General features: G+C 36.7%; 1 protein-coding gene across 30 annotated transcripts in view; it reads left to right on the top strand.

Moving 5' to 3' along the window:
* Positions 1–15,403, top strand: part of DZIP3 (DAZ interacting zinc finger protein 3) — a 104,706-nt gene that overhangs the window by 45,187 nt on the left and 44,116 nt on the right. For 13 of the 30 annotated variants that reach the window (XM_070242402.1, XM_070242398.1, XM_070242392.1 and 10 more), the window contains exons 12-13: positions 495–547; positions 11,699–11,775. In XM_070242402.1, the coding sequence (XP_070098503.1) occupies positions 495–547; positions 11,699–11,775 (130 nt within the window). Of the gene's footprint in view, positions 1–494; positions 548–11,698; positions 11,776–13,446; positions 14,065–15,403 lie in introns of all 30 variants that reach the window. The other 17 variants (XM_023623150.2, XM_014732637.3, XM_023623149.2 and 14 more) reach the window with 2 other exon arrangements.

Genomic DNA, 15,403 nt, shown 5'->3' with positions numbered 1-15,403 from the left:
AGGATGATAATCTAATTCTGTGCTGCCTCAGGTTAAAAATAGTTTTAGACTTTCTGAACCTCTTTTAGTCTGTAAGTATCTTTCTATGAAAATATCTATAGAACATCACATACTGTACCTAAAATGCACTCAAATGATATCCATTTTTTTAATTAATGAAATATCTTGTTGAATTTTTATTTATAATAGACCAAAATGATAAATAGAAATAGACATGATTTCTTTCTTTATCGTTAGATATGTTCTTTTTGTATTTCAGATTTGGCGTTTAAATCCCATAGTGATGTAAAGTAGAAGTGCTTTTTAAGATCAGCTCTAGTGTGTTTGATTAGGATTGTTTACAGTTCACCGTGTTACTTCTGTTTTTATTTGTTTTATATTCTCTATAGCTTCGTTCTAATTGTCTTTTTTCAAATGTTAAGGCTAAGAAGTAACATTAAAGAATTTTGAAAATTGAAGTACTTTAGGGCTGTTTTTTTTCCCATCACTTACAGTTTGAAGTTGTGAGAAAGGATGAATATATAACCATTGAAAATTTAGGAGCAAGGTAAGTTTGAAATCAAATATTCCACTTTTTCCTGAGCATGTATATATTTTTCATTCGCTTCTTTCTTCTGTGTTTCTGTCACTTGTTGGAGCTGCATTAAATTTAAAGGTAGTATTAGTTGTGTGAAGAAATTGTATTTAATTAACACTTGTCTCCCTCTCTCTCCTCACTTTGAAGACATTTAAATTCTAAAGCAGGAAAGGAGAAATTATGTGGATACTTTTCCCCTAAGTATGAAAATAATCCTTTCCTGAAAACAAAACATCTTTTTCTTAAAGTTATTTAAATTAGGATGTTATGATGATAAAACTTTCTCCTAGCTTTCAAACTCATCCATGCCTTTAAGGTTGTCTGACAGTTAGAATCGTCTTGTTTCTTAGATGAGAAAACTGTATTGCAGAGGAATAGATAGTGTAAGCTGGGAATCTAAGAGGTGTGGAGTGTGGCAGTTGATGTTAGAAATTTCAGTATAAAAAGTTCTCCTAATCCATTAATTCTCTTTTCTTCTGTTTAAAGTGTAAATGTCAACCATTTTTCAGTCTACCAGGGACATTGCATTGTTAGCTAAAGAATCAATTTTCCCTTATGAGCTGGTGAAGCCCAAATCTTTATCTGTAGCATAGATCTCGCTCCTAAAATCTAGATCTATCTACCTGCATGCTGAGTATCTCCACTTTTATTTTTCAAAAATATCTATAGTTCAGCATGCCCACAATTGGACTCACAATCTTTCTTTTCAAAACTGCTCTGTAACTTTTTTTAAGTCCATCAATTCAACTTCTTAAGTATATTGTAAATCCCTCCTTAATTTTGCCCCTGCACTTCCACTAAACTAAATGAAGTTATTTCTCACTTGGAATTGTGAAACAGTTTGTAAAGTGATCTTTCTGTCCCTAGCATTACCTTTCATCAGTCTGTTGTTTACATAGCCATCAAGAGCACTTTCCTAAAATGGAAATTGAAATATGTCACTTCTCTGCTTGAAAATCTTTCAGAGGCTTTTCATTGCTCTTAATTAAGTTCAGACTCTTAGCTTGGTTCTTGCCATCTCTTATCATCTTTTTCTTCCTAAATATGCAGCTATACTGAGTCTCTTTTAGTTTCTGAGTGACCCATCTATTTTACCTCCAGAGCTTGCCTGGAATACTCTACTCCTTTGGCTTTGCCTGGTTAAAACTTGTGGAAAAGCCTTACTTACGTTAGATTAGGTGTTCCTATCACATACTCCCTCTACTTCTATCAGAACTTTTACTGAGTTTTATTATACTTTCTTGGCTGTCTTCTCCACTTGAATATAACCTCCATGAAAGCAAGGACTTTGTCTTGCCTACTAGTATATTCCCAGTACATGGCATAATGCCGTATGGGTACCTGGCATATAGCTGGTACCCAATAAATATATGACAGATGTAGAGATTCTGAATTCCATTCTTCTGCCAAGGGTATGTTACTTTTGTTTTGACAGGCTGTTAACTTGGTTAGATGTGAACTGTGAACTCTTTTTCTTGGGTGGTGGTTCTAGGCTCAGCAGATCTTTTGCCTTTAGCTGAGCTGCTTTGAGTCTGTTACACACATGTGTGATTCAGCTGTCAGTCAGATATGTGGCTAGAAAGAATTTGGGGATCTCTTCTCTGACTCTTTCCCTTCTGGGATTCCTCCATTCTCTTCAGCAGCCATGGTTCCCTGGCTTCAATCTTCTGGTTCCTTCAGCCATGGAGACCTTTGTTTTCCGCCAGGCTATACTTAGCCCCAGAATAAAAGCTCTAAGATTGGTGAACTTACTAACTTATTTCATACAATCCTCTCCTCCTCTCCTCTGAACATGTACCCCGTCAGCAGAGTTGGTCTGTTCCTTCCACTCTCCAGTACCTTCGGAGAGTTGCTTTTTGTAAGTTGCCCAGGTTTTATAGTTCTTTTCTGTGGGAGAATCCTCTGGTAACTAGATCTCATTACCAAAAGTGGAAGAGCTACTTCATGGGGTTTTATGAATGAATGACAAAATATTTGGTTTCTTTCTTAAGTTCAAAATGCTTTATTGTTATTAGAGTATATAGAAAGAAAAACTCACAAAATATAAATGCAGAGTTTAACAAATAATTATAAAGGAAACATTTTTGTGGCCTCACCCAAGTCAACAAATAGAATTTTGCCAGCACTCCAGAAACACTCAGTGGGTCCCTTTCCTAACTTCTCTTCTTCTCCTCCCTATGTAACTGTTATTCTGACCTTCACAGTAATCATTTCCTTGTTATTCTTTATAAATGTACCAATTATAAATCCATTTCTAAACACTAAACTTTTTTTATAGATCAAGTTTTTCAACCTATAGTTTATATATAGTGAAATTTACTCTTTAGAAGCATACATTTAGGTGAGAAATCTCCATACTCTTTTCCATAGTGGCTGCACCAGTTTGCATTCCCACCAGCAGTGTAATGAGGATTCTCTTTTCCCCACCATCCTCTCCACCACTTATTATTTCTTGTCTTGTTAATTATAGCCATTTTGACAGGTGTGAGGTGGTATCTCATTGTAGTTTTGATTTGCCTTTCCCTAATTATTAGTGTTGTTGAACATCTTTTCATGTGTCTATTGGCCACCTGTATATCTTCTTTGGAAAAACGTCTGTTATATCCTCTGCCCATTTTGATGAGTTTCTTTGTATAAAGTTGGGTAACAACTACCATGATCAAGATACAGAATATTTCCATCATCCCAAAATGTTCCCCCAAAATCTCTTTTGTAGTCATTCCCTTCCCCCAACCTCCATTGACATTCACTTAGGTTGTTACCATGTCTTGGCTTTTGTGAATAATATTACAATCTCACAAATATAGGGGTTTTTGGTTGTTTGCACAATGTAAACACTTCTAGAACCAAACAGTATAGACCGAACTTATGGTCATTACTCACTAAAGAGTAATACAGAACTAGACTTGGATTTCTGCTTTATTTTTAATGGTAAAAAATTCAATTTAGTTACATAACTTAAGGCAAATGTAAATAATTACAAATATATTTTTGAAGACTATAAAATTTATCATTGTTCTCTACCCTTAAAATATCCTTAAAATTGTATAACTGTGCTTTCCGTTTATTAAGCAATTCTATTCTTTGATTCTCTGTCTTGTATGTGAAGATATGCAACAATATTTCCATTCTTAAGAGTATAAACTTCTAAAGGTTAGGGAACAAATTGATAGAAATCCCTAAGCAAAGCAACAGCAAAGTAATCTCTTCCAGATAAATTTCATTTCCTTTGGATATATAATATATACTCAGAGTGGGATTGCTGGATCAATTTTATTTTTAGTTTTCTAAGGAACCTCCATACTGTTTCCCCTGGTGGCTTTATCAATTTACATTCCTACCAACAGTGTGCAAAGATTCCCTTTTCTCCACATCCTTGCCAGCACTTGTTGTCTCTTGTCTTTTGAGAATTGCCATTCTAACAGGTGTGAGGTAATATCTCATTGTAGTTTTGATTTGCATTTACCTGATGATTAGTGATGTTGAGCACATTTTCATGTGCCTGTTAGCCATTTTATATCTTCTTTGGAAAAATGTCTGTACACGTCCTTTTCCTATTTTTAAATTGAATTATTATTTTATTATTATTATCATTTTTTGCTGTTGAGTTGTATGGGTTCCTTATATATTTTGGATATTAACCCCTGATTAGATATATGATTTGCAAATATTTTCTCCCATTCCATAGGTTGCCTTTTCATTTTGCTGATTATTTCTTTTGCTCTGCAGAAGCTTTTTAGTTTGATGTGTTCCCACTTGTTGATTTTTGCTTTTGTTTTTTGTTCTTTTGGTGTCGAGTCCAAAAAATCATTGCCAAGCATGTCGAGGCAATGTTGCTTTTCTCTTGCTGCTTTCAAAGTTCTCTCTTTGTCTTCAACTTTTGTCAATTTAATTATAATTTGTCTCAATGTATTCCTTTTTCAGGTTCACCCTGTTTGTGGTCCTTTGAGCCTCATGAATCTGAATGTTCATTTCTTGCCCCAGGTTCAGTAAAGGGACATTATTTCTTTAAATAGTCTTTCTGTCCCTTTCTTTCTTGTCTCCTGGGATTGCAATATGTGTATATTGTTTCTCTTGTTGTTATGCCATAAGGGCCGTAAACTATCTTCACTCTTTTTTGTTCTTTGTTCCTTTGCTCCTCTGACTGGATAATTTCAAATGATCTGTCTTTGAGTTCACTGATTCTTCTGCTTGATTGAGTCTGTTAAAGCTCTTTATGAATTCCTCAGCTCGGTCAGTGTGGTCTTCAGCTCTAGGCTATCTGCTTGTTTTTAATGGTTTCCATTTCTTTGTTGAACTTCTAATTTTGTTTCTGCATTGTTTTCCTAATTTTATTTAGCTGTCTGTCTGTGTGTTCTTGTAGTTCACTGAACTTCTTTAAGAGAATTATTCTGAATTCTTAGATAGTTTATTGATCACCATTTCTTTAGGATCACTTATTGGAGGTTTATTAGTTTCTTTTGGTGGTATTGTGTTACCTGATGCTTTGTGATCTTTGTATCCTTGTACTGGTGTCTGCACATCTGAGAACATGGTCTCCTCTTGCAGACGTTATAGGTTTGTTTCGGCAGGGAAAGACCTTCACCAGTCAGCTCAGCTTGGGGTACTGGATGAGTAGCTGGTAGTGTCGGTAGGCAGGTAGAGCTTCCTATTGGGTTCTCTAGTTATGTGAAGCCATAGACTGTGCTGAGTTTGGGAGTGGGGTGGTGCTGACTGGGCTCCACAGTTGGGTTGGGCTGGTGCCTGGGCTCCATGTTCAAGTGGGGCTCCTGGGAGGCCTCCCTGGTCAGGAGGGACTGGTGGCTATGGGCTGTGGTCAGGTGGGGCTACTAGTGCTCTGCAATCACCTCTGGTCAGGCGGGTTCACAGGCTTTGATCCCTGGCAGGGCATTGCCACTGGTTGGATTCTGTGTTTCGGCAGGGCTGGGAGCTGTGCTCAGCAATTGCTCCTGCTCAGGTGGAGCCTCAGTCTGTGCTCCCCCACCGAATGGTGCCACTGGCTGGACTCTGCATTCAAGTGGGGCTACAGGCCAGGCTTCATGGTCAGGTAGGGTCTCAGGCTGTGCTTTGTGACCAGGCAGGGCCACAGGCTGTGCCTTGAAGTTGGGCAGGGTCACGTGCTGGGCTTTGTGATTAGCTAGGCTGTTGGCTGTGCTCTGCTGTTGGGTGAGATTGCTGGCTTGAGTGATTCTTGCTGAATTTGAGGACATGGACAAGGGTGAGACCTAGTTGAAAAAGAGCTCAGAGGAGCCTGACTAGAGTTTGGTCAAGGAGAGAATTGTCACTAGATTCAACTTTCTACTTTGTTTAAAAGATTTCTGCTGTTCCTGAGGGAAATTGATGTACAGTTTTCTTTTTGTAATGTCTTCTGGATTTGGTATCAAAGTAACGCCAGCCTCCTTAAAGTGAGTTTGAGAATGTTCCCACTCCTATTTTATCAAAGAGTTGCTGAGTATTGGTATAATCTCTTTTATAAATGTTTTAAACATTCATTAGGGAAGCCATCTGGAACTGGAATTTTCTCTGTGGAATTTCTTTTTTAAGTACTAATTAAATTTCTTTAAGGGATACATAGTTACTAAGATTAGCTGTTTTTCTTTAATGAGCTTTGGTGTTTGTGTTTTTCAAGAAATTTGTCAGTTTCATCCAAGTTATATTTATTGGCATAAAGTTATTCATAATATTCCTGTATGATTCCTTTACTGTCTTTAGATTCTGTAGTGATGTCACCTTGTTTTTTCCTCATGTTGGCTGGCAATTTGTGTCTGTTTTTCCTTTTTTTTGATTATTCTGGCTAGAGGTTTATCAATTTTGTTGATTTTTTTTAAAGAGTTTTTGATTTTTAATATTTTTGTTTTCAATTCCTTGATATCTGTTCTGACCTTTGTTATATATCCTTGCTTCTGCTTGCTTTGGATTCAGTTTGCTCTTGTTTTTCTATTTTTTTAAGGTTAAAAATTATGGATTTGAGACCTTTCTTTTTTACAAACTGACTTCCCTTTAAGCATTGCTTTTGCTGTGTCCCATACATTTTGATATGTAGGTTGTTTTTAAATTTTTCTTTCAAATTATTTTCTGATTTCCAGTATGTATGTGTTTAACTATGGAAGTATGTTGTTCAATTACCAGATGTTTGGGGATATTTCGACTATCTTTCCAGATGTTGAATCCTAGTTTAATTCCTTTGTGGTTACAGAACATATTTTCTAGCATTACAGGTTTAAAATTTGTGGAGATTAGTTTTATGACCCCTAATATTGTATATTTTGATGAATGTTTTATGTGCACTGGAAAGAATCTATATTCTGCTTTTGGTTAGTGGAGTATTCTGTACATTAGACAAGTTGGTTTATTAGTTTTGTTTCAGTGTTCTGTATCATTGCTGATTATCTATTTAGTTTTTCTATCAGCTACTGAGAGGGAAATGTTGAAATTTGATATCTATATTTTGTCTTTGTTATCTATCTGTCTGTATATTTTGAAGCTCTTTTATTAGATTCTACATACATAGTTGAGATTCTTATCTCTTTTTGATTTTACGCTTTATCTTTATGTAACATCCCTCATTATCCCTGATAATATTCTTGTTTTAAGTCTCTTTTGTCTGATATTCACATAGCTATTTAAGCTTTCTTTTGATTAGTATTTGCGTGGTGTATCTTTTTGCATCCATCCACTTCAACCTACACGGGCATACTTACCACCACAATAAAGTGAATATTGCAATGAAGTGAGTCACATGAATTTTTTGGTTTCCGAGTGCATATAAAAGTTATATTTACACCATGCTATAGTCTGTGAAGTGTGCAATAGCATTATGTCTAAAAAAATATTATACATACCTTAATTAAAAAATTCTTTATTGCTAAAAAATGCTAACCATCATCTGAGCCTTCAGTGAGTTGTAATCTTTTTGCTAGTGGAGAGTCTTGCATTGATGTTGATGGCCGCTGACTGATCAGGGTAGTGGTTGCTGAAGGTCGGGGTGGCTGTGGCAATTTCTTAAAATGAGACAACAATGAAGTTTGCGACACACATTGACTCTTCCTTTCACAAACAGTTTCTCTATAGCGTGCGATACTATTTGATAGCGTTTACCCACTGTAGAATTTCTTTCAGAATTGGAGTCATTCCTCTCAAACCGTGCCACTGCTCTATCAACTAAGTTTATGTAAAGTTCTAGATCCTTCGTTGTCATTTCAACATTCTCCATTGTATCTTCATCAGGAGTATATTTCATCTCAAGAAACTACTTTCTTTGCTCATCCATAAAAAGCAACTCTTCATCCCATGAGATTGCAGAAATTCATTCATATCTCCAGGCTCCACTTTTAATTTTAGTTCTCTAGTTGTTTCCATCATATCTGCAGTAACTTCCTCCACTAAAGTCTTGAACCCCTCAAAGTCATCCGTGAAGGTTGGAATCAACTTCCTCTAAACTCCTGTTAATGTTGATATTTTGACCTCTTTCCGTGAATTACAAATGTTTTTAATGGCATCTAGAATGGTGAATTCTTTCCAGAAGGTTTTAAATTGACTTTGCCCAGATCTATCAGAGGAATTACCATCTAGGGCAGCTATCGCCTTGTGAAATGTATTTCACTTCTCCTTTTTCTTTTCTTTCTTCTTCTTTTTCTTTTTTTAGTTTTGGTGAGGAAGATTGGCCCTGAGCTAATATCTGTGCCAATCTTCCTCTGTTTTGTATGTGGGATACTGCCACAGCATAACTTGAGGAGCAGTATATAGGTCCACGCCCAGGATCTGAACCTGCAAACCCCTCGCCACCAAAGCTGAGTGGGCTAACTTAACCACTACATCACCAGGGCAGCCCCTGAAATGTATTTCTTAAATAATAAGATTTGAAAGTCAAAATTACACCTTGATTGATGGGCTGTAGAATGTATGTGGTATTTAGCAGGCATGAAAACAACATAGTACATCTCCATGAGAGCCCTTGGGTGACCAAGTGCATTGTCAATGAGCAGTAATATTTTGAAAGAAATTTTTTTTTCTAAGGAGTAGGTCTCAACATGGGCTTAAAATATTTTGTAAACCATGTTGTAAACAGATTGCTGTCATCCAGGCTTTGTTGTTCCATTTCTAGAGCACTGCAGTGTAGATTTCACATAATTCTTAAGGGCCCTAGGATTTTCGGAATGACAAATTAGCATTGGCTTCAACTTAAAGTCACCGGCTGCATTAGCCCCTAACTAGAGAGTCAGCCTGTCCTTTGAACCTTTGAAGCCAGGCATTGACCTCTCCTCTCTAGCTTTGAAAGTCCTGCATGGGATCTTCTTCCAATATAAGGCTGTTTTGTCTTCATTGTGGTTTAGTGTAGCCACCTGCATTAATGGTCTTAGCTAGATCTTCTGGAGAACTTGCTGCAGCTTTTACATCAGCAGTTGCTGCTTCACCTTGTGCTGTTATGTTATGTAGATGGCGTCTTTCATTAAACTTCATGAACCAACATCTGCTAGCTTCAGACTTTTCTTCTGCAGCTTCCTTACCTCTCTCAGCCTTTGTAGAATAGGAGGGAATTAGGGCTTTCCTCTGGATTAAGCTTTGAAGGGAATGTTGTGGCTCATTTGATCTTCTATCCAGACCGCTAAAACTTTCTCCATATCAGCAATAAGGCTGTTTTGCTTTCTTATCATTTGTGTGTTTACTGGAGTAGCACTTTTAATTTTGTTCAAGAACTTTTCCTTTGCATCCACAGCTTAGCTAATTGGTGCAAGAGGCCTAGCTTTCGACCTGTCTCAGCTTTTGACATGCCTTCTTGCTAAGCTTAATTATTTCTAGCTTTTGATTTAAAGTGAGAGATGTGTCACTCTTCCTTTCACTTGAACATTTAGAGGCCATTGTAGGTTATTAGTTGGCCTAATTTCGATATTGCATCAGGGAATAGTGAGGCTGAAGGAGAGGGAGAGAGACGGGGAATGGCCGGTCTGTGGAGCGTCAGAACACATGTACCATTTATCAATTAAGTTCACCATTAATATGGGCATGGTTATGGCACTTCAAAATAATTACAAGAGTAACATTAAAGATCACTGATCGCAGATCACCATAACAAATATAACAATAATGAAAAAGTTTGAAATATTGTGAGAATTACCAAAATGTGACACAGAGACACTAAGTGAGCAAATGCTGTTGGAAAAATGGCGCCCATAGACTTGCTTGATGCAGGGTTGCCACAAACTTTCAATTTGTAAAAAACGCAGTATCTGCGAAGCGCAATAAAGCAAGCACAATAAAACAAAGTATGCTTTTATATGTCTTTGTATTCAAAGAGAGTTTCTTATAGACAGCATAGGTGTTGCTTTTTTTATATTCAGCTTGACAATATCTGTCTTTAAATTGGGGTGTTTATTACATATAAATTTCCTATAATTATTGATACGGTTGAATTTAAGTCTACCATCTTCCTGGTGGTTTTCAGTTTTTCCATCTGTTCCTTGTTTTTTATTTTCTGGGTTTTTAAATTTTCTTTTAGTGGTTGTTCTAGGGCTTGTGATATACATTTTTAACTTGTGAAAGTCTATTTTTAAATAATATACTTCATCAAGTATAGTGTACAAACCTTACAGTAAGGTTTTCACTTCTTCCCGTCTTTTGTGCTCTTGTTCTCGTATGTTTTACTTCTAAATATTTTATAAATTCCATAATATGTTCTTACTTATAAGGGTAGTTTAATTTCTGTCTGCTTTGAACTTTATATAAATTTAAACACATGTTTTTATGATTTTTAACTATACATTATTTGTGTGATTCATTCTATTACAGTTTTTCATTTCATTGCTGTAATTTTATTGTATGCCTATAGTACTTTATTTTACCATTGATAGATATATGGGTTATTTCCAAATTTAGGCTGTAACAACAGTGCTATGAGGAACATGCTTGTACATGTCTCCCGGTGCATATATGTAAAATATTTTCCAGAACATATACCTGGGAGTAGAATTGCTAGGCCATCTATGCCTGTCCTCAACTTTGCTAGATTTTGCTGAACTGTTTCCCACAGTGGTTTTACCAGTTAACACCCACAGCAGTATAGGAGAATTCCTTTTACTCAGTGTCTTTGCCAGTACTTCATATTGTTAGAGGTCAAGGTGTTTCCGATGTAATGGATAGTTGGCAGTGTTATGGTGTTGCTGGTGATAAATATCAGTTAACAACCACCACCACCACCAAAACTCTGTCCTTACTGAACTTACATTCTAGTGTTGTTGTCAGTTTTGTTTTGTTTTCTTTTCTTTTCTGTGGAAGAGTTCATTTCAAAGCCAAATCACAAGTTTTTTCATCTGTTTCATGGCAACATTTACTTATTGTTTGCTTTATTTAGTAAATTTTGCTATTTTTTCTGTCAATTTTTTTCTAGTTATTTGTATTGATGTTATGCCAGTTTTCTTTCTTTCTTTTTATTTTTAATCATTAGGCATTAAATGAGTTGAGTTTTCTTGGAATAGTTGCTAGTAAGAAGACTCTGTGGTGGAAGAAGGCCTGGGCAGAGTCCCAGGTTTGCTGTTTTTTTATTATTTATTTATTTATTTACTTATTTATTTTTTCTGGTGAGGAAGATTGGCCCTGAGTTAACATTCATTGCCATGCTTCCTCTTTTTGCCTGAGGAAGATTGGCCCTGAGCTAACAACTGTGGCAGTCTTCCTCCATTTTGTATGTGGGACACCTCCACAGCATGGCTTGATGAGTGGTGTGTAGGTTTGCACCCAGGATGCAAACCCGCGAACTCCAGGCCGCCAAGTGGAGTGCACGAACTCAACTGCTACACCACTGGGCTGGCCCCTTGCTGGTTTTTTACAATGCAGAGATTTCTTTTTTTCCCTGCTACCACACTGCCTTCTTGCAAATAAAGTAGTTGTTTGATTCTTTTCGTGTGAAATCTAGCAATTCTATTTGCCTCTTAATTCTAATGAAAATGTCATTATGGGGTTGTCATTGTGTCATTGTTGGTAATTGTTTTGGTTCATTTTTCTCCTTTCCTTTTAAGTTATTTCTAGGAGGAGGAGAAGAGAATGCTCACTTACTTAGCCATGCTCACATCAGAAATCTTGACTGACTTTGGTATTGACTGTAACTTAATTTCTTTCCACTTGCAGTTATAAAAAGTTGATGTCTCTGAAAATCACTGATACTGATATAAGACCGAAGATCAGTTTAAAATTTAGTACAAAAGGTATTATTTTATTTTTATATGTCTTCTATTGAAAAGTCTGTTAAAAATTTTGCCTTGCTCTGTAAAGTATCGTGCCATTAACATCCATGTGTTTGTGTTTGTCATTCACTGGGCTTGGGTTTACCTGGGCAAGCATCACTTGACGGAGGCTGGAATTCAGGGACAGAAAGATCAGCAGGTGTATGGGTCTCACATTACCTTGGCATCCTCTAGAGAGGTTTGTAGGTCTGATGCATAGCTGTGACTACACAATGAGGTTGTACTCCGGCAGATGTTCCCTACCAACTGCCCCTCCCTTGTTGCATTCCCTGTTAATACAGCAAAATGAAAGGAATGAACATTTTGGGCTCAAGGCCAAGTAATCTAAACTTAGGTGCCAGCTGTTTAGGAGTGTGCTAGGAAATACCAGCTGTTCAGCACTTGGAGACCTGAAGGGCTCCTAGTCCTCTGGAAGAAGAGTTTAGTGGCTGTCCTTCTTACTTGGGGAATCAATGTCCCTGATCCCAGCCAGCTCCTTATTTGGCAACCCAGAAAAAGCTCCCTGGGTCATTTGCTTTGTAACCTTGCTTGCCTCCACAGTGTATGTCAAATATGTCAAGCGAGAATATGAATTTTAGAACAGTCCTGAAGGATAAAATAATAAACTACATTTTATGATAAATACATATTTTGATGTTCAAAAAATATACCATCACATACAAAATTCTCACTACTTTCTAATTCACCTCAGTCTACTTTTCTCCTTTGGAAGTGCTACCAAATCAGAAAATACCAAATAGCTCAGTGTCATGCCTTATTCCACTTCATTGATGAAATACCTTTATTTCATCATTAATTTATTTTTTAATCATTATCTTATTTCTTGAGGGGGTAAGAACATGAGGTTCATTCATTAGATCAGTGTGTCTGAAACTTTAGTATATATTTAAATCATATGGTGATTTTGTTAAAATGTAGGTGTCAATTCAGTAGCTCTGGGGTGGGGCTCAAATTCTGCATTTTGAACAGGCTCCCATGTTGCTGCTGATACTGCCGGTCCATGGACTACACTTTGAGTAGCAAGGCATTACATCATTTTATGTTTCTTGATGTAGTTCTGTGTTGTCTAATACAATAGCCACGAGCCATATTGGCTATTTAAATTTAATTAAAATCGGATAAAATCTTAAACTCAGTTCCTTTGTTAGACAAGCAGCATTTCCAATGTTCAGTGGCTAGCAAGCAGTGCAAATCTAAAACATTTTTGTCACAGAAAGTTCTATTGGACAGTGCTGATTAAGATAAAATATAATTGCCTAAGTAAAGTATAATTAACACTGGCTCTTACTATTCTTGACAATCTTCAGAATTTTTGAAGCCCCAATACTTTTATGCCATTTGGTTGCCAAAGCTCATTTACTTGAACAAAACCCTGGATGGTTGAAAGGCTTCTGTGGTGGTTAGTCTTTGTGATTACTTTTGCTTGGGAGCATACTGTATTTGTTTGGATCTTTTGACAGCTAGACAGATAGCAGCATGCTTATTGAGCAGTGGCTGTGGCAAAGCACTGTACTGGACTTCATTCTTTTGGAATGGTCCCTGTCCTACAGGAGGTTAGGATGTAATGCGAGAGACCACGTAGAAAAAGAGCATTAATATGGAATGTTTTGACTTCTCAAAATTCATTTTCAGATGAAATGCCTATCTTCAAACTTGACTATAATTATTTCTATCATCTGCTTCATATAATTATTATTTCTGGTACTGACATTGTCCGGCAAATATTTGATGAGGCTTTGCCACCCCCTCTTTTGAAAAAAGAGCTTCTTATACACAAGAATGTGCTGGAACCCTACTACAACCATCTTTGGACCAATCACCCTTTGGGGGGAGCATGGCATCTGCTTTATCCCCCAAAAAAGGAGCTACCACAGTCCAAACAGTTTGACTTATACCTCCTATTAGCTCTCATAAAACATTTGAATGTATTCCCTGCACCAAAAAAAGGCTGGAATATGGAACCACCATCTTCTGATCTCTCTAAGTCTGCAGACATCCTGAGGCTGTGCAAATACAGGGATATCCTCCTTAGTGAGATTTTGATGAATGGTCTCACTGAGTCACAATTCAATTCAATTTGGAAAAAAGTTTCAGATATTCTTCTGCGCCTTGGGATGAAACAAGAGGATATTGACAAAGTGAAGGAGAATCCCATTGAAAATATCTCCCTTGATTACCATCAGCTGTCCATCTACCTAGGCATACCAGTACCAGAAATCATCCAGAGGATGTTATCCTGCTATCAACAAGGTACAGAATAATTATTTACTTCACCCAGAAAACCTTCACTGAGTGTCTGCTATGTGCCAGACACAGTGGTAAGGGCAGAAGATTGAGTGAGCTCACGTTCTTGGGAGAATAAACTCATCAAGAAGCTAATAGAAATTATAGTGCTAGAAATGTTCCAGAATACCATGGGAAATCCTAGCCTAAGAGAGTCCAAAAATTCTTTCTGGACATTATAATATTTAGGGAATTCTTAAATGACATGCAAAAGTTAGCCAAGTGAAGAAGACGGAGAAGGCTGTTTCAGAAGGAAACAAGAACAAAAGTGTAGAAGCATAAAAATGTGTTATAATGCAGGGAACTAAAAAGTTGAGCCTTACTGAGATTAAAGTATGGGAGAGTTCATAGAATACATTCAAGAGGATTTCTCTTGCCATGTTGAAGAATTTGTCTTTTCATAAAGGAATTGTTGAAGATTTTTAAGTAGATGAGTTTTATTACTTCTACAAAATTAAGAATGCCTAAAATTATGAAATACAGGTACTGTGTGTTTCAAGGATGCCCTTTTAGACACCACGGGTAATATGTTTCTCTTCTTTTCTAGCAGAACCTTGACGTTTAGTTTAAAAGTTTGGCAGCTGTCCATTGGCCATGAGTCATTTAAAAAATCAGATAACATTTATGCCAGTGTCTAAGGTCAGCAGTGGCCATTCCCAGACATTGTTTATTGATATGGGAAAGACTTCAGACCTCCTCTGCCACATGCCAGGATAGCTTTTCAGCTGTCCTCGTGGGAAGTGGAGTTCAAGGGATGTTAGAATCACTGAAACCCTTGCTATGTTATTCTGGCTGACTTTTCCTAATCCCAAGTTATTACTTGTACTACCTACCTAGTGAGCAACTGATGAACACATTGATGCTATTTAAACATACAATTTCCTAAGTTTCTAGTAATTATTGAACTGGTCCAGATTTTCTTCAGAGATAATTGCTAGACCCCAGTCCCAGTCCTTTTACTAAGGCTCTGGGATACCATTGTGTTTTCTTGCTTAATCTTTAAGAGCTTTCTTTCAGCATAAAAGAAGAGAATGCTGAGTTTGATGACATAAGGAAGTCAGGCAAGAATTCTTGACTTATAAATTAGAGGCTTTTTTTTTTTTACATTTACTCTTAAGATTTTAAATAACAAAAACTCATGAGACTAAAGGTAAAATTTGGGAAAATGCTTTCAGCATTAAATAAATTCAAGACGTTTCAATCAGTTCTCACACAAGTGGTCTGAGGAGCTTATTAATCAGGTCCCTTTAACAAAGACTTTCCGAGCATCTTAGATCTCTTTCTTAGTAGTTATTACAGTTGCAGT

Source organism: Equus caballus, chromosome 19 (genome assembly GCF_041296265.1).
Source record: "Equus caballus isolate H_3958 breed thoroughbred chromosome 19, TB-T2T, whole genome shotgun sequence".
Lineage (NCBI taxonomy): Eukaryota > Metazoa > Chordata > Mammalia > Perissodactyla > Equidae > Equus > Equus caballus.
This window is presented reverse-complemented; position numbering and strand designations above follow the sequence as displayed.